The sequence below is a fragment of the Callospermophilus lateralis genome, chromosome 15 (assembly GCF_048772815.1).
Source record: "Callospermophilus lateralis isolate mCalLat2 chromosome 15, mCalLat2.hap1, whole genome shotgun sequence".
In the NCBI taxonomy this organism is placed as follows: Eukaryota; Metazoa; Chordata; class Mammalia; order Rodentia; family Sciuridae; genus Callospermophilus; species Callospermophilus lateralis.
Genome location: NC_135319.1, coordinates 17,197,772 through 17,220,032, shown reverse-complemented (window position 1 = coordinate 17,220,032; position 22,261 = coordinate 17,197,772). Strand labels below are relative to the sequence as shown.

At 33.7% G+C, this 22,261-nt stretch overlaps 1 protein-coding gene across 1 annotated transcript in view; it reads right to left on the bottom strand.

The window, feature by feature from the left end:
- Window positions 1–5,875: 5,875 nt before the first annotated feature.
- Window positions 5,876–22,261, bottom strand: part of Ankrd30a (ankyrin repeat domain 30A) — a 109,150-nt gene continuing 92,764 nt past the window's right edge. The window contains exons 30-34 of the mRNA XM_076834225.1: window positions 20,469–20,762; window positions 19,654–19,868; window positions 18,104–18,329; window positions 8,064–8,109; window positions 5,876–6,915 (exon numbers count right to left, since the gene is read on the bottom strand). Coding sequence (XP_076690340.1) covers window positions 6,785–6,915; window positions 8,064–8,109; window positions 18,104–18,329; window positions 19,654–19,868; window positions 20,469–20,762 — 912 coding nt within the window. The 3' untranslated portion in view covers window positions 5,876–6,784. The remainder of the gene's footprint in view (window positions 6,916–8,063; window positions 8,110–18,103; window positions 18,330–19,653; window positions 19,869–20,468; window positions 20,763–22,261) is intronic.

Sequence of the window (22,261 nt, the reverse complement as noted above, 5' to 3'; positions counted from 1 at the left end):
TTTCATTGAATAAATTGTTCATTCCTTTGGTTTGTATCTCTGTTCCTTCCTCTATTCCAACAATTCTTAAATTTAGTCTTTTCATGTTATCCCAAAATTTTTGGAAATCTGTTTATGGTTTCTTACAATCTTCACTGTGTGGTCAACTTTATTTTCAAGATTATATATTTTGTCTTCATTATCTGAGGTTCTGTCTTCTAAGTGATCTAGTCTGTTGGTGATGCTTTCTAGTGAGTTGGAGTTTTTAATTTGGTTTATTGTTTCATTCATTTCAAGGATTTCTTTTTTTCCCCCATAATCTCTATCTCTTTATTGAGGTAATATTTTGCTTCCTGTATTTGCTCTTGTAGCTCTTTATTGATCTTTTGATGCCTGTGGTTGGTTTTTTTGTATCATCCTTTATTTCACAGATAATTTTAATTATGTACATTCTGATTTTTTTCTCTGACTTTTCTTCTACTGTGCTAGCAATGGATTCTATTATTGTAGCATCTTGGTTTGTTTCAGGCACTTTCTTCCCTTGTTTTTTTCATGTTGTTCATTTATCTTCCCCTCTAGCAGTGTGGATCCATATTACAGTTTCTACCCTATAGACATATCTTGTCCCTGTAGGTTTCCAATACCTCTCATTTAAGTAGGAGATCAATATTAACAGTACCCAATGCAAACAATATGCAGTCTTAAACCAAATAGCTCCTATTAAGAGGTTTCCAGTTTTGTTACAATAACCAGAAATGGTGTGTTTGATTATTATCTATAATATAAACAGTAGGTTTGTGAAAGGGTCTACAGAGAAAAGAGAGAACCTGGAGGGTGTAGGATGAGATGTTAAAGAGGTAGGAGGTGAGAATATAAAGGTATTAGATTATATGAAGAATGAAAGAGGAATCAAAAGAAGTTTGCTGTTAGCAGAAAAGAGAGAAAGAGATTGTGGAAAGACAGATAAGTGGGAGAAAAATACAGTAAAAAAATTAAAAAGAGAAAGAAAAAAATGTCAAAATAAAAGATAAAAGATTATACAACAAAATTATGTTATACTATTTAGACATCCCAGTTCTTAGTAGCCTAATGCATGGAAAGTACTTGGTTTCACAAATGTTGGGGGTGTGAGGGTTGGAAAAGAAGAAAAAAAATCTCAAAGGAAAATTGAATAATTGTTTCTGTTGGAGTTCAATATCTTTGCTGCTTCCCTTCTCTTTCAATAGGTGGGGTTGTCTGGAGTTTGCTGGTGTCTCCATCCTCAGGATGACAAAGGTTATTAGGTTGGGAGGGTTGGTCTTAGAGGTGAAACTCCTGGAGGTGGAGTATAGTACTTGCTGGTTCCCTTTGGAAAACTGCATACCAGGGCTCTCCTTTAGGGTCCACTCATGTGATATGGATGCCTGATATTAGCCCCTTACATTATCTGTGGACTCCACAATTCTTGGTCTCTCATTTAGTCTCTAAACTGTATCTCTCTTGCTCCTGCTCTCTCTACTTCCTAGTTAGAAATGTCTCTCTCCAGAGATTGTGAGGACTGAGCACTGAGACCTGGAGGCCTGTTGTGCAGAATTGTTCTGTATTGGGCCGATTGGGACCAGGCTTTGAGAGCTGTGGGACAGCCATGTAGATAAAAGTGCTGGATCAGGTTGGTGGCTGGGGTAGATTTGGGAGACTATAGGTACCTTGATAGTAGGCTTCCAGGCCCTGGCTGGTGTCCGAAGATGGAAGTTGCCTCAATTAAAGATGGCAATGGTGATAGTGGAGGTAACCAAAAATGGCAGTGAAGGTGTCCCAAGATGGAGGTGATCACTTTCAGAGATGGGGCAGCCAGGGTGGGCTGTGTGGTAGCATTGGGTGGCCTGTTCAGAGATGCAGCCCTGTGGCATGTGGTATTGTGGTTGGTGGCTGCCTCCAGGCTCTGTCTAATGTCCCAAGGTGGAGGCTACCACGTGGAGGGAGCTATGGCAGTGGTTGCAGTGTTCCAAGATGGAGGTGGCCAGGGGAGCCCTGCATTGGTAGATGGGGAGCTGAGTGTGATGGAGGTCTGTGAGAGTTCAGTATTAGTCTGTCACAGCAGATGTCCCAGTAATGGCACTGGAAGCAGCAGCAGTTCTTCAGTGTCCCAAGATATCCAGGCCAGTACATTTAGGGGCTTCAAAGTCTCAGGAATGAAGTTGGGTGCAGTCAGGAAGTTTGATGCTCACCCCAGGTGAATGAGACTGGAGGAAGCTGCAGTCTATAAAATCTGGCATGGACTCCATTTCTCCTTTCTTCTGTGCCCTCAGCTCCAACATTAGTATTGAATCCAGGCAAGCTGCTGCTTGGAGAGTGGGGGAGGAGTAGGCAAGGAAGGGTTAGGGATCCAAATACTGAGGACACTTGCCAGGGGTGATATGAATAGGGTTGGTAATGATGTAGAACAGATGAGGCTCTACACCCAAGTAATTGGCAGGAAGCCAGTTTATTGGCTGCAGTCAGTCCACAGTGGCTCATGCCTTTCCTCCTCTGGAGCAAGAGTCTAGAAACTCTTTGGACTTTATATCCTGTGTGTGTGTGTGTTGGAGGCTGGGCTTGGAGGTTTACATTTTGCAAACTAATCTTTTTCTTTGAGTTCTCAGTTCTTTTTATTCCTCATTTTTTTTCAGAAACTTCAGAGGTTTTATATGTCTCACCACAAAAGCAGGAGTAATATCATCAAGTCCATGGTTAAACTTAGTTCTTATAAGACAGAGCAACAGGAAACAGAAAGTCCTAACCACAATGATCACTTTTTTTTGTGGGCACTGGGGATTGAACTCAGAGGCACTCAACCACTGAGCCACATCCCCAAAATACAAAATATTTTGTATTTTTATCTAGAGGCAAGATCTCACTGAATTGTTTAGTGCCTTGCCATTACTGAGGCTGGCTTTGAACTTACGATCTTCCTGCCTCAACCTCCCAAGCTGCTGGGATTACAGGTATGTACCACCATGCCCAGCTTACACTGAGCTCTTGAGGAATTTTTTTCTGATATTGTTAACAAGAACAATTATGGTGAGGGTCTTCTGGGTGGGGGTCTCTGGCCTGCTTCTTTTCCCCCTTTGATGATTGTTATATAATTATTTAAATTAAAGATCATCACCATCCTCTTGGCCTAAAGTTTTATATAATGCCATAATCTTAGTTGTTGTCTTTCTTTTAATAGCTGATTCTATACTAAACTCAATAACTTTAATTAAAAGGGAGTCAAACATGGAAGCAATAAACAAGTTTAAAGCATAATACCTACTATGCCATTTAAACTTTTGAATCTACCAAGATTAGAAAACCATAGCAAGAAAAGGCTGTAGCAGTTTGATTAGTAATATTTTCCAGTACAATTTGAGAGTAATCCAGTTTAGCATATAAATTAGACCTCTATAGGCTATAGCTATAGATTGTCATTTCCTGTCCCTTAGTCGCCTTGTTAGCCTCTAATGCCAGAAGAGCTATGGCTGCAAGGGCCCATATACAAGGTGACTAGTCTTGAACCATAGAATCCAGCTATTTAGAAAGATAGGCCCCTAGATGGTGCCATGTCCCCAGCATTTGAGTTAGGACTCCTACAACTATTCTAGACCATGGATGGACATACAGAGGAAAAAAAGTTTTCTGAGGTCAAGGACAGTTCTAGTTCAGGTGCACTGGTGAGTGCTTGTTCAATGCCCTCAAAGGCTTTTTTGTTTTTGTTTTGTTTTTCCACATCAGAGGGTCCTGTCCCCCACCCCCCATTTGTGGCCTGATAGAGGGGTTTGGCCATAACCAAAAAGTTAGGAATTCGTATCTGTCTGAATTCAGTAGCACATAGGAACTTTTTGAAGGGAATGGGATTGAACACACTGTTCCCTCTGGCATCCCAGTTGACATTGTCTCTGAGTCCGATAAAAACCAAGGTACTTAACTTTTCTTTGATAGATGTGGACTTTCTTCCTTTTGAGATTTTGTAGCCAGTTTTTACATAGGAGAATGAGTTGTGTCTATTTCATGCAGTTTTCTCAGGTTGCCAGCAACAGATCAATGTGAATGCATATCAGAGGTCAGCATCCATATTGTTTTGCAGGAAAGGCTCTTAAAAAGCCCTGTGGCTGCCTGGTTCAGATCAACTGTCCTTTAGCTGGTGACACTGTTTTTCCAATGGCCCTCTAGAAGGCAGAAGGCACATCAGGTTAGTTTCAGCCTTTTCCTGGGATAAGGTTGTCTTCCCATTTATGTTTCTTCAGCCCTGCATCTGGACTTAATTTTAATACTTGTTTTGACCTTGTCTTAGTGGGACCCCCCTTTGAGTGACCTCTGGGTTTGCAGTGAGGGTAGCTGCAAGGAGACTCATCTTTCTTCATCTTTTGGTCTGACTCTTGGTCTCAGTTGATGAAAACTGTGGTAGCCATTTTAATCAACTCACTGGTAATTTTTTTTTTTTTTTTTTTTTTTTTTAGCAAAGTCCTGCAAAGTTTTAGGAGTTTTCTGTGAATGTCTCTCTGGGTTTATTTTACCTGCTTGTTGTCTGGTGTCTTCAGGAGTGAAGAGTTGGAAGGTCTCACACAGTCATTCATAGAACTGGCTGGGCCTTTCATCAGGCTTTTGGAGTACTTCTGATATCTTGTTTATGTTAAAGCCTTTCCTTCTCCCTTCTTTCAGGCTACCTATTAGGGCTGTTTGATGTTTATCTATAAGAGGTCCTCCACTTTGTTGGGGTCCCACCCTGGCTCTGTGTTGGAAAACTGGGACTGGACATAGGCTTGGATGTTGCCTTGTGTGTGCATAGTGTGTTCCTCTAGCCACTTTAAAGCTGCGTGGACACCTTGTCTGCATTCCTCTGTCAATCTAGGTGGGTTGGTGTGTCTGCATATTAGACTGCATCAGCTCAATCATGGCGTAAAGTGTCTGTGTGTAGGAGGAAGTATGATTTTTCCAGTTCAAGAGATCAATGGTGGTGAAAGGCTGGCACACACAAAGGCTAATGGGGAAAAACTGGTTTCCTTTATGTCTTGTCTTTGTCAGGTTTTTCCTCTGTTTAGTTTCCTTTAGGTGGGTCTTAGAGGCTATACAGTCTAAAATAACATCAACTTGGACTGTCCTTCCAGACAGGCTCTCAACCAAGAGGGCTGTTTCTGTACTATCTTTTGCCAGCAATCAATATAAGGGAATTGGCCTGGGTGTCCAGGGGTTCTGATAACTATTAAAAGGACCTCGCCAATGACACTTTTGTCTAAAGATCCTTCTGGTGGCCATCCTACCTACTTGGCCATTCTAATTCACAGAGAATTAGAGAATTTTGTGGAGTGAGTTTCACCGCATAGTAACCATTAAAATATTAAAGTTTTCTAATATACATTTCAAAAGACTTAGTTTACTTTCTGTGCTTCCCATGTTCTACCCTGTGTTAGTATTACACAAAGGACAAGACTTATTTCATTTATCTCCAGGTATTCCCTTTTTGGGGACTTATGGTCTTGTTAGCCTTTCAGGTCAGTATCAGCCCCTGATCTGGAGCTTCTACCTAGATCTTGGTTGGTGGAATTCTGTCTCAAAGTGTATGAGGTACCACAGAGTGGTAGGTCGGGAAAAAATCTTGCTTTGGCTCTTGAGTAGGGTCAGAACCCCTCTGCTGACTATCTCATTCACATACTTTCATACAGATATGTTTAGAATGAAATATCTGTACTGCCCCAATACCACAAATTCTAAAACCAAAGGAGTCAGTTTCCCCTCTGCTTACTGACCCTGAACAGAGACTACTTGGGTGACTCCCCAGGTCTTTTTTGAACACCTTATTCATAGTCAAATGGTCCATCAGGTAAGCCATTGAAGGAACAGCAGCATACATTGGGGAACCACTTTATTGAGCTCAAAGCAGTACACTATCACCCTCCAGGATTCATCTAGTTTCTTTACTGGCCTCATTAAGGAGTTTAAAGGACTATAGGTGGGTCATATCATGCCCACTTTTTCCAGCTCCATGACAGTCACAGTTATCTCTTCTTGCCCTCCAGGAAGTTTATATTGTTTGGTATTGGTGATATGCTCTAGTGGTGGCGGCAACCTTAAACTCTGTAGTTAATTTTTCTGATAGTAACCTGTGTCCCTTCATGCTTAGAATATTAACTTATTTGTTTAATTCTCTTGTGTGTTAAATAGCTTTGCATCACTGAGCAAAAAAGTACAAATAATGGATATATACAGCTTATTATTGGGATATCTGGCAAAATCTGAACAAGCTTTGAAGATTAAATATTAATACTGAATCAATTTTAATCTCCTGACTTTGATTGTTATGCTATAGTTGCATAATTCCATGAGGAAAGAACAATTAGTGCTTAAAATAAAATAATGCAATAAAATTAAAATTATATAAGTTTGATGGCAGTGAAACTATTGTACTACATTAAAACACTGACAAGGGCTACAGTATCATTATACCAAAATGATGTTTAAATTTATAGACATATATACTAATAAAAATTGAAAAGTACAAATAAGCTATCACTAAAATGATATTTCATTCTACCAAAGTATTAGTGACAAGAAGATTGTTTGGGTACTGTTTAAATAGCTGGCATTTTGAGAATTTGAGTATGCAAAAGTCAATAATACTAGTTTTCACTCGCAAAATCCATTTAAAAGTTAGTTACAGATGCCAAGAAACAGCTTAAAGTATTATATATTATTTCATCATACATATATGATAGCCAAAAACATTTTACTTCAAAATTTTCACATCATATATGTCTGGGAAACCATGTTAACTGTTATATAAACAGTCTAAGAGATGACATGTTATCTTTCAGATCATGTATTTTTTCTTTAAAATCTCTACATATTCTTGTGATGCTTCTGAAAGTAGATCTTGACTTGACTTATGAGTAGATCCTAGGGGAGAAGCTCTAAGGGACCCAGATTCAAGTTCATCAGCCACTGGAGAGAAAAAGAAAGAACTATATTATCATAATTATATTGTTTATTTAAATAATATTATCATAATTATATTGTTTATTTAGACAATATAAAATTAAAATTGAGAATTTTATCAGTGTTAATAAGAATGAAAAATATGTATGTATATTTATAATTCAGAATCACTATTAAATATAATTTGTTCATTGTTGCACACTGAATATCATTATAGCTGGGTATCAGAGTTCTGGTTTTCCCAGTCATCAGTTCAACCACTATGTTCTAAGGTACTATGACAAGCACTGGAATGACAAGATGATACAGTTCACCACAACAATCATATACCACAACCTGAAAACACAAATGGACAGGCATGTGCTATAGAATCACGTATCAAATAGGGCACTACTGAAACACACAGAAGGGATTTGTATCCCAGTTTGTATCAGTATTGTAGGCTTTATGTAACTTGATACCCAAAGGATAAGGACAAAGTATGACAGAAAGAGGAAAGAAGTACATGCAAACAGCTAGAAGTAATGAAGAACACTTGTGGAATTATAAGTGGTTCAGTATGGCTAGAGTCTAGAGCCAAGAAGCAGAGCACACTAAGTGATAAAAGAGATAAAACTGAATAAGAAAATGCCAAGAATCAAATTGGTTTGGGTATTTTTAGTTCATGCTAAGGAATTTGGAATTTTCCTTAGGGCAAAGCATAAAGCAATGACTAAGTAAGTGACAGGAGATTTAAAATGAGACTTATCATGTGATAGTTAATGAACTACAATTGCTTGACTAAGTGTTACTTAGATGAGCCAGGATTTTGTTACAAACCTGAGTATTTGATAATAACTTTCTTTTATAAGAACAATTTCAGTGTGCAGATTGACAGTTTCATAAGTTTCATAGGGATGGCAGAAGTGAAGAAGAAAGTGTTAAAAGAGTTACATGGACTTGTTGAAAATTTTAAAAGCTATGGAACATAAATAAGTGAGGAATAAGTATATTCTTCATTAGCAATGTCTATAATTTACATCTTTCACTCAAAGTATATTAGAAAATAATATTTAATGTAGAATCTATTAAACAAAGGAAAGGGATGCCATTTGCAATTTATACTTTATTTCATAAATAAATTAATCTAAATGAAATGAATTTTGTCCACATACCTTCTTTTAGTTCTCTAGTTATACTTTTTTCCAACTTCTGCTGCATCTGAAATAAGTTAAACAGTATTTATAATGTTTAAGCTAAATAGGAGACATTATTATGAGAATGTTATATCACTTACAAACATGTGGCCTAAATTAAATAAGGCTTTTAGAAACTAGATCTAACTTGAGAATTACTTTACAAAAATTACAAATTAAACAAAATTCCTATTTTCAGTATTAGGTAATAGAGAATTTATATGTACAATGATGTTTTGCTTAATCTGATGAAAAATATAAATAATATTGGCCAATTAAGTATATATATATATCATTTCAGAAGGATGTTTTTTTTCCAAAAAAATTTACCCATTTTATTTATACATTGCAATCGCTCTACAATTTATGGTATTATATAGAAAATACTGAAAATACACATTATTTTGTAAAACCAAAGACAAACACTGAACCCAAAGATAAACGTTTTACACAAGAGACCCTTTTCCTGAATTAGTATTGAATCTTAAATATCTATTTCTTTTGTTAAAATGATTATTTTACATATTCCCTAAGTACATCTGCATTATAAACAGCTCAGTAACTTTCAGAAATATTTTTTAGAGGCTTGTTGTAAAAGGAAGCACACAACCAGAAAACAGAAAAAGCAAAAAATAAAAAGTTTAAATTGTGCACAATACTTAGCATATCAAACACGTTTTAAAAAGTAGGCATTACTTTTTACATTGCAATAACAAGGATTCAAAATGGAAATACTAACGGTACATATAATGTACTGCTACATGTAAGGAGATTATTTTTCAAGCTGAACTGAAATCACACATTATATAAAGTTTAGTAATAGCCATGTAGACATGTTGCACCATCCATCAGTTAAAAAAAAAAAAAATCAAATAGGAAGCTGGCTTGGGCCATTCCTTACACTGAGAGGCAATTTCATTTCCTATTCCCAAACTCAACTAGTGGATTTCTGTATAACATTGCTGAATAAAACATACATTAGTGTGTCTGCCTGGGTAAAGGCAGTCAAGCTTAGCCTTTGTAGTGGAGGATGGATGAATGAGAACTGTTTAAAATGGAATTATTTCTGGGATTGGCATTTAGCTGAAAAATCCTCTCTTGGGAGCTTTTAAAACTCCAGAGTTATCAAGTGTCCTGATGAGCCTCTATGGCTATATTTAATCCTTTCCCACTTGCTCTCTCACTAGGAAGGAGAGAAGCTGGAATTGCAAATTCTGAGAGAGGATTTAAAAGCCTTAAGCTGGTTTGAGGTCAGGCCATGGTGACCCAGGCAAGCTGCTTACTACATTCATGGGGGGCTTCCCCATGCTGCAGGGCCAGCTATGTTAAGCTTCAGGGACAGAATCTAAAGCCACATCTAGCACTTACACATTCATCAAACACAGGTGGATTTTTAACTTGGTAAATCTGAAATGTCATTTTGCAGACTAAGACTGCAAATCTCTAATATTTTAAAAGCCACACATTGCTAGTAAGGTGATTACGGTAATGACACAAACTCTTGGATGTTTTCTTTTCCCATGGACTTAAGACTTCTAAGAAGGATGCTGTTTTATTAACACAAAGGTTAATCAATTCAATTCATATCTTATACTGAAAGCATGACTTTGTGATTCTAAGCAACTCTGCCCTTTATAAAATTTCTCATTTTTTTACTCTAATGGATTTTTCATTTCCATTATCTACTTTTAGAAAATCAAAACTTTAATATGTTTTATGCTATTAATTTTTCTGCAAAGAATCTTAAATAAATAAAATGCTATTATTTGTTATCTAAAAATTCCACTGACAAATGATTTAAAACATTATACTATTTGGATTATGAACAAACATTTTTTTGTTAATATGGATGCAAAGATTTCAGAAAATTTGCTTGAAGAAAAGGATAAATATGTTAGAGTCAGTTTTCAAAGTTAACTTTTCATTGACTCATGACTTTCTACATTTGGAAACAAAGAAAAAATATACAGCTCTTCAAATAAAACTTTTATTTCTTTTCAGAAATTAGGGTCAATTTTTTAAAACATTGATTTGTTATAGTTATCTACTTAACTACAAAATGTGTAGGGATACTTCAAACTATTTTGCAGGTGTCCAAATCTAGAATGTTCTTAAATATTTTTGTAGAAAAGCTATTCTCTTACAAGTGCTCTAAAAAGGGCCTAACATAGATACTGAACATAACAAATATGATGATAATGTGATATCAGGAATTTTAGGTGGGATGACAAATTGTTTTGATTGACAGGTTTCCTAATATCTTAAGCCACTGTTTTTGCTAACATTTCTGTGACAGCAGCATTACAGACAAGTTTTGTACAAATAACTCAATACTGGATGAAAGGAGAAGCCTTTATTGAAAGAATCATATTACTATTAATAAACACTATGTCAATGTAAAATATATTTTTATAAGACTTGAATTAAGCAACTACCAATGTTGTGTTATTATCTTTTCACCCAAAAGCTCTTCTATTATAATTAACTATAGGTAATAGATTTTATTATGTCTTTATATCTCACCCACAAATATCTGCATAATACAAACATTTTGCTTTCAAAAGATATGTTTTATATTGAAGAAATCCCCTTTTCTCTTTTTCCTTCCATTTTTTTTCTTCCCCTTTTGGTGCAGGGGATTAAATTCAAGGCATTATGTATGGTAAATATGCATTCTATTTCTTAGCTGTATCTTCAGCCCTGTACTCAATATATGAATTTTCTCTCTACAGAATACTTGTGATATAACAAATTTTAAGTGGCAGTCAGTTTTTCCTCCGAACTCTTAAAGAGCACCTGGTAGAAGTAGTACCCTCTTTTCTGGATATGGAGTGGGGCTCCCCCTCCATAAATTCCCTCCCAGGGTTTCACTGACCTTTGAATACTTTATACCATTAATGACAGCTAAGGGCAACTGCTTTTTGGGAATGAGATACAATGAAGAAAGGAAAGCTGAGAGGGAAAAAGACTCAGAACACTCTGGAGATGGTCACCTGAAAGCATACTTAAAGAGGTCCAGTGTGCTGAAGACTTCAATTTTGTGCTGGCTGGTGAGAGGATGGGGTAGTTTAGTTCACAAGTTAAATTTGACAAATATTAAATAACTTAAAAAGTGCCTTTCAGTAGTGTATGATGGTGAACACCTGTAATCCCAGTGGCTCAGGAGGCTGAGGCAGGAGGTTCACAAGTTCAAAGCCAGCCTCAGCAACGTAGTGAGACCCTGTCTCAAAATAAAAAATGAAAAATGGGCTGAGGCTGTGCCTCAGGGGTTAAGTGTCCTGGGTTCATTCCCCTGTACCACAAAAAACAAACAAATAAACAAACAAAACAAGAAACAAAGCCTTTCATTTAATTCTAACTTTCCAATTAAATCATAGTTTCCTTATATTTCCCTTAGTAGAAATTCAGAACTGTTGTATTCAGTTGAATGGTTTAATAGAGTTCCACAGATTATGGAAGGAAAAAACAAACAAGAAATGTATCTTGGTGACACTAATCACTGTAGTATTTTTAGATAAGGGTACTTCAAATGCTTGTTTTTTATTTTTATTTTTTGGTGGAATGGAATTGAATCCAGAGCCTCACACATGCTAGGCAAATGCTCTATCACTGAACTATATCCCCAGCCTTTTTCCTAAAAATTTTGTTTTAATAGAGGGTTTTTTCTAAGTTACCCAGGCTGTCTTGGAACTTGCAATCCTACCTCAGCCACCCAATAGCTGGAATTACGGTGTGCACAACTACACTCAATAGCAAAGTCTTTTGAAATTCACAAGGTAAAATAGCTTAAGGTAAACTAAATGTTATCAGAAGAAATTTAAAAAGTTTAGTAAGTTGTTAATCTTCATGTTATGCTTAATATTAAATTGAAAGCTTTATTATCTCATTATGAAGTCAAATACATATTTAATAAAAACACTCCTCATTTTCTCTGTAGCCTTTCTGTTTATTTCTATGTGGAGATTGTGTTTCAGATGATGAAGGAAGCCTGAAGTATAACCTTAATAAAGGGAGAACATTTGCAACTTCATTTAAACTTTTCCATTTTTCAAAAAAGTAAGAAAGTGAGAAAATTATATAGAATAGAACAATGTACCATGCATTTAACTTATTAGAAGAATTATCCCCTAATTGGCTGTTTTCAAACTATGTCCATAGAAATCTAAGATACTAAAGGATGAGACTGAAGGATAATGGGTTAAGGAAGTCAGAGCTTTAAAACCTCTAGACATCCTTTAGTCAGATAGCTTTACTTCTGTTTAATATAATACAGTTTCATACCATTTTTAAAAAGTTCTACTGTTTGAAAAAATGTTTAGAAAATTATGAAAGTAAAAACAATCCTAATTTTATACAGGAACCAAAATAAGCTCAGACATAAAGTGGTTGAGGTCACAAAGCCAACTGGTTGCAAGTCAGAAATGGGCTTTAGGTCTTCTTACTGAGCTTGGAGTTCTCTGCAACTACTTCTCTCATATTTAGGAAAGAGAGAGAGATTTTTAAGTGTGGCTCAGAGAAAATTCATATGTAAAACTTTTTCATGTAGCTTAATAATGTTTAAGTCTAAGATATAAGAGTAGCTCAATAATGTTTAAGTCTAAGATATAAGAGTAGCTCTCTAATAAACTGTAAGTTCTAAAAGTTATCAATACAAATAAAGGAATACAAATTAATATCATAACTTCTAATACTTAAGTAAACTTAAGTTTTAAAGCATAAAGTTTAGACATTACAGAACAGAGAAATCAAAGGAGAAAAATTTTCATGTTGAACCAAGCAAGCTGTAAACTGAGAAAATTATTCCTTAAAGGAAAAGAACTGATAGGCTGGGGTTGTGGCTCAGTGATAGAGCACATGTCTAGCATGTGTGAGGCACTAGGTTTGATCCTCAGGACCACATTAAAAAAACTAAATAAACAAAATAAAGGTACTGTGTCCATCTACAACTAAAAATATTTTTTAAAAAAGAACTATTCATTTTCTCCAAATAGGATTTACCAAAATTATTCCACAAATAAATTATTCAAATTATTTATAGAAAAATTAAATACACAAAACACATTTGTTTTTACTGTCCAGCATACTTCTTGACTTCTCATCATTAAGAGATATTTAAGGAATACTGGAACATATGAAGTGATAATGGGATATATACAGAAGGGAGTTTAGTTTCAATTATAATTTAAATCTAGGCAGAAATGACAGGAGAACTTCATTCCCTGGCCTCAAGTGAGAACTTGTATTCTCGCTACCTTACTCATGAGAGAAGGAGAGATTTACCTAATGTGTAAAAACTAGATGAAGCACACTGAATGCACTGGCCTAAATATCTCTTTAAGAGATATGTCTCTTTAAGAGATATGTCTGCCCACAATAATGTGAAATCAGGTCTTCTGTCATCTCTGCAGGTAGCCTGCTCCCAGAATAGATGTCAAATATTTGTTTCTTCTACTTACAACTTTGTATGTAAGCATCTCATCTGTAATGAAGCATCAGAAGACCACTATACTGCACATCTAAGCCATAATCACCCATTAGTTGTTATGTGTTAGGAATAAAGTTAGTGTGTTGATCTCCCTCTGCTGGACTCCTATATTCTGAACTGAGATGGGGAGGAGAGTGTTATTTGCTGCCTATCACACAACAGCCCATGAAAGATGACTATTGACTTAGACTAATATTTTCTTCTTTTTGTATTCTTATTGTATATATTTCAAAACAATCCCCATTTTACACAGGGGAAAGGTTAAAAGTAAGATTTTAGAGTTAGAGTAATACAATGAAATCAATAGTAGAAAAGGACAATAAAAATAAATGTTTATTTATTTAAGAGAATTTATTGACAGGCTCCTATTAAATGATATTTGAGCTTACATGTTAGAAAATAATGTTTCATTCTCTTTTTCAGACCACTTTTATAAATATACATAGTACTATGTACAAACATACCTTCCACCATTAATATATTTTTAGTAACAATTTTTAAAAATTAAATTTTGACATCATTCTCTCAAGGAGCACTCAAATGTTATAAAAATATACACTCAAATATAATGAAAACAGTTGTTTATGTTTTAAACTACTGCAATTCACTATCAAATTATAAATAGGGAAATATATAAAGAAAATAACACTTGTATTTTGTCCCTTTGTTAATTGGGAAACTGAAAAATGAAATACAGAGCCATACATATATTGTAAAGAAAAATAAATGAAAGGAGAAAATTAGAAGAAGTTGAAAGATTATCTGAATTTTCTAAAAGATTAAATGGCATCTGGCTTAATAGATAAAATGAAATGAGGACTGGAGTAATTATATAACATTTAGCTGGTATTTAGCTGGTATAATAAACAAGTTTATTTAACTCTGTCTTCACAGTAATAAGCATAACTATATGAGTGTGATTAGAGTTACAATTCTGAACAGACAGGCATTTCCTTGGTGATGAAAACAGGTCTATATTTATTTGGGAAGAAATATGACCCCCCAAAGTCTGTGGAGATACAATGGTCCCTCATGTAAAAAGTTAAAAGTTTCAGGAATATTGTTTTGGTTTTGATGTATTTGGACCGTCATATTGAGAATAAGAATTGATAAAATTAAATGGACATTTGAGAAGTAGAGTCATGCTTAAATAAGTCATGCTTAAATAAGTCACTTCAAATTTTGAAGTTTTAGTAATATACCAAAAATCCCAAACCAATCAATGGGCTGGGGATGTGGCTCAGTGTTAGGAGCACTTGCCTATCTCTACCATCATGGGGCACTGGGGAAACTTCCCTATTTAAAATATTTACTGAGTTACTACTGTGTGTCACACACTGTATTAGGAAGTAAGTTTTATCTTCTATCAAATGGGAATACATTTTTAAGATTTCACTTATCAGGGCAGGGTATATAATTTAGTGTACTGTGTGTGCTTAGCACCCATGAAGCCCTGGATTCAATCCCTGGCACCCAAAACAAAACAAAAAAGATTTCAGTTATCAGAAAAGAATTCTACATAGCAAAAATCTAAGCAGTGACATATCTGTTGTTTAGGCCAAAACTTTGCATTTTTATTTTTTTTTTAGTTGGAGATGGACACAATATATTTATTTATTTTTATGTGGTGCTGAGGATCAAACCCAAACTCTACCACTGAGTTACATCTCCAGCCCCAAGCTCTGAATTTTTTAATAATAAAAATGAATAAAAACAAATAAAACTATGTGTTTGTTCTATAGAACAACATCTAAGACTTATATTAGAATGCAAAAACTAAAAGTAAAAATTAGCAAAACATATGTAGTAATTGTCACTACAATGGTGCTAAGTGTCAAGGCTAAATTTCATATAATGTAGTAGATAAAATAAGAACTACATGATAAGAACATGGAGAAAACTTGATCAACAACCAGTACTACTGAAATCATAGAACAGAGCAATAATATAATAATTTTATTTAAAGTTAGGAAAAAATACTATGAGATAGAACTTTATAAGAGGAATGGTCCAAAATATTAAAAACTTGGAAATAAGCAAGTTGGGTAAAAAGGTTTAGTATTAATGCTAGTTTTAACATTTTCTTTCTGGAATCATATAAGTCTTTATGTCCGTTGTTTTATTATACCTCATTAAAAAACCTACCATTTCGATGGATGTGGTGGCACATTCCTGTAATCCCAGCAAATAGGGAGTCTAAGACAGGAAGATTGCAAATTCAAGGCCAACCTCAGCAACTTAGTAAGACCCTGTCTCAAAATTAAAAACAAAAAGGGCTGGAGAGGTGGCTCAGTGAATTGGACCCTTAGTTTCAACTTCTGGTACAAAAAAAAAAAAAAAAAAAAGACAAAACCAAACCAAAACCAAAACCAAAAAAACAATAAATATCTTACCATTTTCTATCAGTTTAGATGGTATGTTAGCACCTTTTGTAGTATTATTTATTTTTTATTTTCCTAAAAGGAAAAGTAAAATTCCTTGCAACTATAGAAGGGAACTTCTTTCTTTAAAAAATTTGTAAATGAAAATTTTATAAGACCTGTCAAAGGGGGATCGGTTGTAGCTCAGTGGTAGAGTACTTGCCTAGCACATGTAAGACATTGGGTTCAATCCTCAGCACTAAATAAAAGTAAATAAATAAAATAAATTTATTTTTTAAAAAACCTTTCAAGGCATTCATTCTTCAGTAGCTATACAGACATGTATTTGTATCTTGATAGGAGAGTGCTTTTCAATATCTACTGCGAATTGGCAAGATAATGTTCCACAAAGAAATAATGTATACCTTGAAACTGATAGATTAAATTAAAAATAAATTATTCTTCAACATGTCCAGAAATACTAAAACAAAACAAAACCTACTGCTTTCATCTAGAAAAATTTGGGAAAAAACTTTTTCCCAAATCATCTTCTTCATTGCAACTACATTTACACTACATTTACCATTCTCATGTAAAATGATTAGAACATTTTATATTTGAATCATGCTTAATAATTTATTTAAGTATTTAATGTTCATTCTCTTTTTGCAGGTAGTATTCCAATTTCATACCTCTGAGGTACTAGACCATCATCCTCATTTTTTTTTCTTCTCAAAATTTGTTTTTTATTTTCTTTTTATTTATTTATTTCTTTTTCTTTTTTTTTATTGGTTGTTCAAAACATTACAAAGCTCATGACATATCATCTTCCATACATTTGATTCAAGTGGGTTATGAACTCCCATTTTTACCCCAAATACAAGTTGCAGAATCACATCGGTTACACATTCACATTTTTACATAATACCATATTAGTGACTGTTGTATTCTGCTACCTTTCCTATCCCTACTATCCCCCCTCCCCTTCCCTCTCTACCCCATCTGCTGTTGTTTAATTCTCTCCCTTTTTTTTTTAACCTTTCCCCTCACAAACTCTTATATGTAATTTTGTGTAACAATGAGGGTCTCCTTCCATTTCCATACAGTTTCCCTTCTCTCTCCCTCTCTCCCACCCCACTCGTCTCTGTTAAATGTTAATCTTTTCCCCATGCTCTTCTTCCCTGTTCTGATCGTAGTTGTTCTCTTTATATCAAAGAAGACATTTGGCATTTGTTTTTTAAGGATTGGCTGGCTTCACTTAGCATTATCTGCTCTAATGCCATCCATTTCCCTGCAAAATCCATGATTTTGTCGTTTTTTAGTGCTGCGTAATACTCCATTGTGTATAGATGCCACATACCTCTGAGGTACTAGACCGTCATCTTCATTTTTTTTTTCTTAAAAAATATAAAACTAAGCTAATAAAATGATGAAACAAGACTCTTGGTATCACTGCCATCTTAGTCATCAATCATTCAAATGAAGGCAAGATAGACATAGGTGAACTTCATTTAAAATTTCAAATATCGCTTAATTGATCTATTTAAAAACTATTATAATTAGCAATAAATAGTATGCAGCAATAGCATATTTTACTATATTTGAGATAAAGATCCTAGTAAGAATATAGTAAGAATATATTCTTATTTGTGAAAATGGCAAAAATTGTAACTTAAAAACAAATTAATCTTTTTTTTTGCAGGTTTGATCTTTAAAAAGTTATATTAGATTTCTTTAAATTATAAACATTTATATGTGGTTTAGTTTGTAGATGTCAATCATTCACTTATGATTAGAGGTAGAAAACTTGGGATGGTGCATGAAAACTTTAAATTTCTTAGAGTTTAAAAGATGAAAATTTCTTAGAAGGTAAGCCAAACCATCTCAAAGTATATGCTGAGTTATAAGCAGAAATATTCATCTTCTAAAATCTAATTTAAAGGCAGCTTTTCAAAAAAGTTGAATCAATTCATTTAATGAATAAAGTTAACAAATGAGTATCTCTTGAAAATGAACAACAGAAACTTTAAAAAAAATCTTAAATTTATTTTATTAACACAGATTATTGTCAACTTCACTTAACACACATTAAACAACTCTGTATTTTACCAAATTAAAAATAAAATTATAACAGAAATCTGAGACCAAAAGGGGGAAAAAAAAACATAACTAACCTCAGCTAAGTAGTTCTCCATGCTCTTATTTGAAGGCTTTGGGTTAGAAGTAGGAACCACTAAGTTTTCTCTTGGAAAATAACTTCTGTTGAGTACCAAACTATTATTAAGACTTCCAACACAAGAGCATTCTACGACAGGCCTTGGACTAACAGTGCTGAGTAAAGATCTGTTCTGTTTTTCCACAAGAAGTTGAGTATTGACATCCTCTAGTCTTTCATTAGCCCTGTGAAGATTGCAAAAGGAAAATATGTAGTATCTTATATTTCCCGAAAGGACTCATAAATGACTTGAATTTTTAAAAACTGACTTTTTAAATTAAAATGTTTTATACAATTATTGGTTTAAAATTGTTTTAAAGAACAACAAATAAGTAATTCAAAGTAGGAGGGAGAGAAATGGCTATCAATGATGTACAGATAACTCCTGGTGCTGTTTTATTTTATTTATTTATTTTTCTTTTTTGCAATTTGTATTTTCTTTTTTTTTTTATTGGTTGCATGTTTTAAAGGGCTCTGCTTACAAGATTCTTGAGGATTTCATTAGGAATATTTGTATTTAAAGGGTAACTATGAGAGATGATGGATATGTTAATTTTCTTGGCAATGACAGCCATTTTAGTATGTAAAATAGAACTTATATAGTACTCCTTAAATATAATTAAAAATATGAAACTGAAAAAAAAGCTGGGAATACTGTATTTACTCAACTATTTTAGGGATTTCAAAAACATTTCTCAAAGATATTTGTAAGCATTTGCTTAGACCATCTACTTCACCATTACTTTGAAGAAATTAAACACTTGACATCAACCTTTAGGGGTAAGTGAGACAGCCGGGTTGGTGATTAAAAAGAACTTAAAGCTGCTACTAAGGCAATTAGCTCATATAATAATTTCCAAGGCTTCAGAGGAGGGACTGGCCCTTTCTGCCTTCTAAACACCCCCTCACATGACCAAGAACTTGTTTTTAATGACTTTGCAAATTATATTTCTCTCATCACTGTTACTCTTTTCCTATATCACATTTTGTTTTAATTATAGAGAAGAAAAACTTTAAAGAACTTTTTGTTTCTAGGTATACTTTAATATAATATAATATCAATCATCAAAATAAGGAAAATTAACTCATTCAGTGGCAGAATGTGCCTGGAGAGTGTTACTCATAGCAATTTACCCTTTGGGTTTATGTCATAATCTCCCCAAATTAGTTAAACTTGTTGATATTTTCATCTAAGGGAATGCTGACAAGCAATCTGATAATAATAAAACTTTCTTAAGACTAATAGATCAGGTTAGCCATATGAGAATATTAAGGGGTTAAAAACCATATAAAACCAAATCAACTAACCAACCAAACAAATGAAGGAAGTAATATAAACTGTCCCAGACTTTTACTTTTAAAGGTAAGTTCATTTACCAGCAATATTTTCCAAAATTAAGTCAATAATTATCTTTCCCATCTTACTGATCTTATGAATCTAACTAAAGATTGTTTTCAGAGACAAATTAATGAACTTAATTTATTCTGTATGATTCTGTTTCGACTTACTTGTTTAGTTTATTCAGTAATGATTTTCTAATTTTAAATTCTTCTACATAGAGTTGTTTATATTTTTCCAGTTCTATTTTATTAGAATCTTCTTGTGTTTTCATTTTAGACAGTTCATATTCCAGGTCTTTAATTCTGAGTTCCATCTGACTTCTTATTGAGGCATTATTACTTTCTCTTAACTGTTCCAAATTTTCCTGAGATGCTGCTTGTGTCTAAAGCAAATTAAAAGAATAATTATAATCCAAACAATTATTGTATATTTATTTCCTTTAGTTCTGAGTCAGTGACTTAGAAATAAATTCCAAATATATGAAAAAATATGCTGGCGTTTAAAATATTTATACCATCAATACCAACTGTATTAATCTAAATTATAAAAAATTGAGTCATTTAGAATTTTATTTTTGCACAGTGTTGGGGATGGAACCCAGGGACTCAAACATGCCAGGCAAGTGCTCTACCACTGGGTTACATCCTGAGCCCTGAATCATTTTCATGTTAGTACTTATGTAATTCAATACTATAAAAATTATAGAATCAATTCAAAATTTTAAAAAATTGAACAATGTAACTTAAGAACAATTCAAAAGTGGTATAATTACTACATCATAATTTTTTCTTTTTCTCCTAATAGTTTTGTTGGCATTAAGAGTCAAAATATCAGTTTAATTATAATAATGAAAGAAACTGAATTTTTAAAAGGAATATCAGAAATAATTTTCCTAAAAAGACCTACAAAACAGAGAAAACAAAATGTATACATTCAAAATATAATTTGCAGTGAAATGAATTAAAGCACATTATAAATTGACCTTTAAAAATAGATTCACTTGTTTTAATTTTTCCACTAAATCCTGTCTTGCTCTGTCTTCAATATCCTGTTTATACTGTTCTAGTTGACCATGTTCTTCCATATTCTTCTTTTCTATATGACTTTTAAGGTTTACTACTTCTTGTTCTAATTTTTTTTTATTCTTCTCTAGTTTTTCACATTTTTTTTGCATAGTTTTCATGGATAATAGCTCCTGATGAAGAAACTGATTTTTTTTATCCAGATGTAGACATTTTGAAGATGCAGTCTCCAGTTTTGCTGCAAGATCATCAATCTGCATGAATAAAATAATAGCTTTATAATGAAGCAGGCTAAGAAGAGTCTAACACAAAACTAATAACAAATTCTGACATAAAATTGGTTGTGATCAAAAATATTGTATTCTTAGAATGTGGTTCCTTAAATTACTCAGAAAACCAAAAAGTTAATTAAAACTACCAGGAGCCACAAAAACATAATCTTTACACTCACAATATTTACCATAGAATATTAGCACTTGATCTCTAATTTTTAAAATTTTTTCATGTCTTTCCTTCTTTTTTTGGGGGAAAATCTGAAATGATGACTTTATTTATTTTTTGTGTTTCAATATGCATATTTTTTATTAGTTACACATTACAGTACAATTATCTTGACAATTCATATGTTTGAATCAAATGGGGTACAATTTCTCATTTTTCTGATTGTATAGGTTGCAGAATCACATTGGTCATACAGCATGTCTTTCCTTCTTAAAATAATTCCAAGACATCTCTCAGTAGAAAATTTCTTACTTTTTCCCTCCTATCCACACTCCCCATTATATATAAAGTTTTAGGGACAATCATATTGAGTTATATAGATCTACATTAATAGATGGCTTCCAGAACAACACTTTGAAAATAGACATAAATAATGAAACTTGTAAATTTGGATATGTCATAAGTCTTTCTGAACTGCCAATGTTCTATGTTAATTTGAATTGCATTCCAAGAAGTACTGTTTCTTGGTAAGGAGCACATAAAATTTAGTGAAATAATCCATACATTTTTTTGGGGGGGGAGGGGGCAGAAATTACTTAATTCCATAGCATAATCTTGTAGACTGTACCCACATAATCTTGATTCTACCCACATAATGAGGAAGCATAAACAAAAAAATAACACAAATTTGGTAGGATTTCAGTGGTACTGAGTTGGGAAAAATTAGTTTCCTTTAGATACAATGAGAATGGTGGTTTTAGTCTGATGTGGTGGTGCACTCCGGTAATCCCAGTGGATTGGGAAACTGAGGCAGGAAGATCCTGAGTTCAAAGCAACGGTAAGGCGTTAAGCAAATCAGTGAAGCCCTGTGTCTAAATAAAATGAAAAGTAGGGCTAAAGATGTGGCTGGCACTCAGTGGTTGAGTGCCCCTGAGTTCAATTAGTGGTACCAAAAAAAAAAAAAAAAAAAAGAATGGTGATTTAAAAAATATCTATAAATTCTTTGACATTTCTCACATGAAATTTCCTCTCCTGGATATGAATGAGTTGGACTTAATAACTGGCTTTTAGTGAAGAGAATATGGTAGACTGCTGTGTGATTTCTCATGCTGGTTTAGAAAATGTGATATAGTTTGTGTAACTTTCTCTAGGGAAGCTTACCTTTAGAATCTACACCATATTGTGAGGAAGCCCAATTTATAGGTGAATCCTCATGTAGGTGGTCTAGTTGATTTACTGTGCTAAAGGCCTAGTTAAAAGCCATATTCAACTGTCAGACATGTGAAAGAACAAGCATGGTTAAACTCCCCAG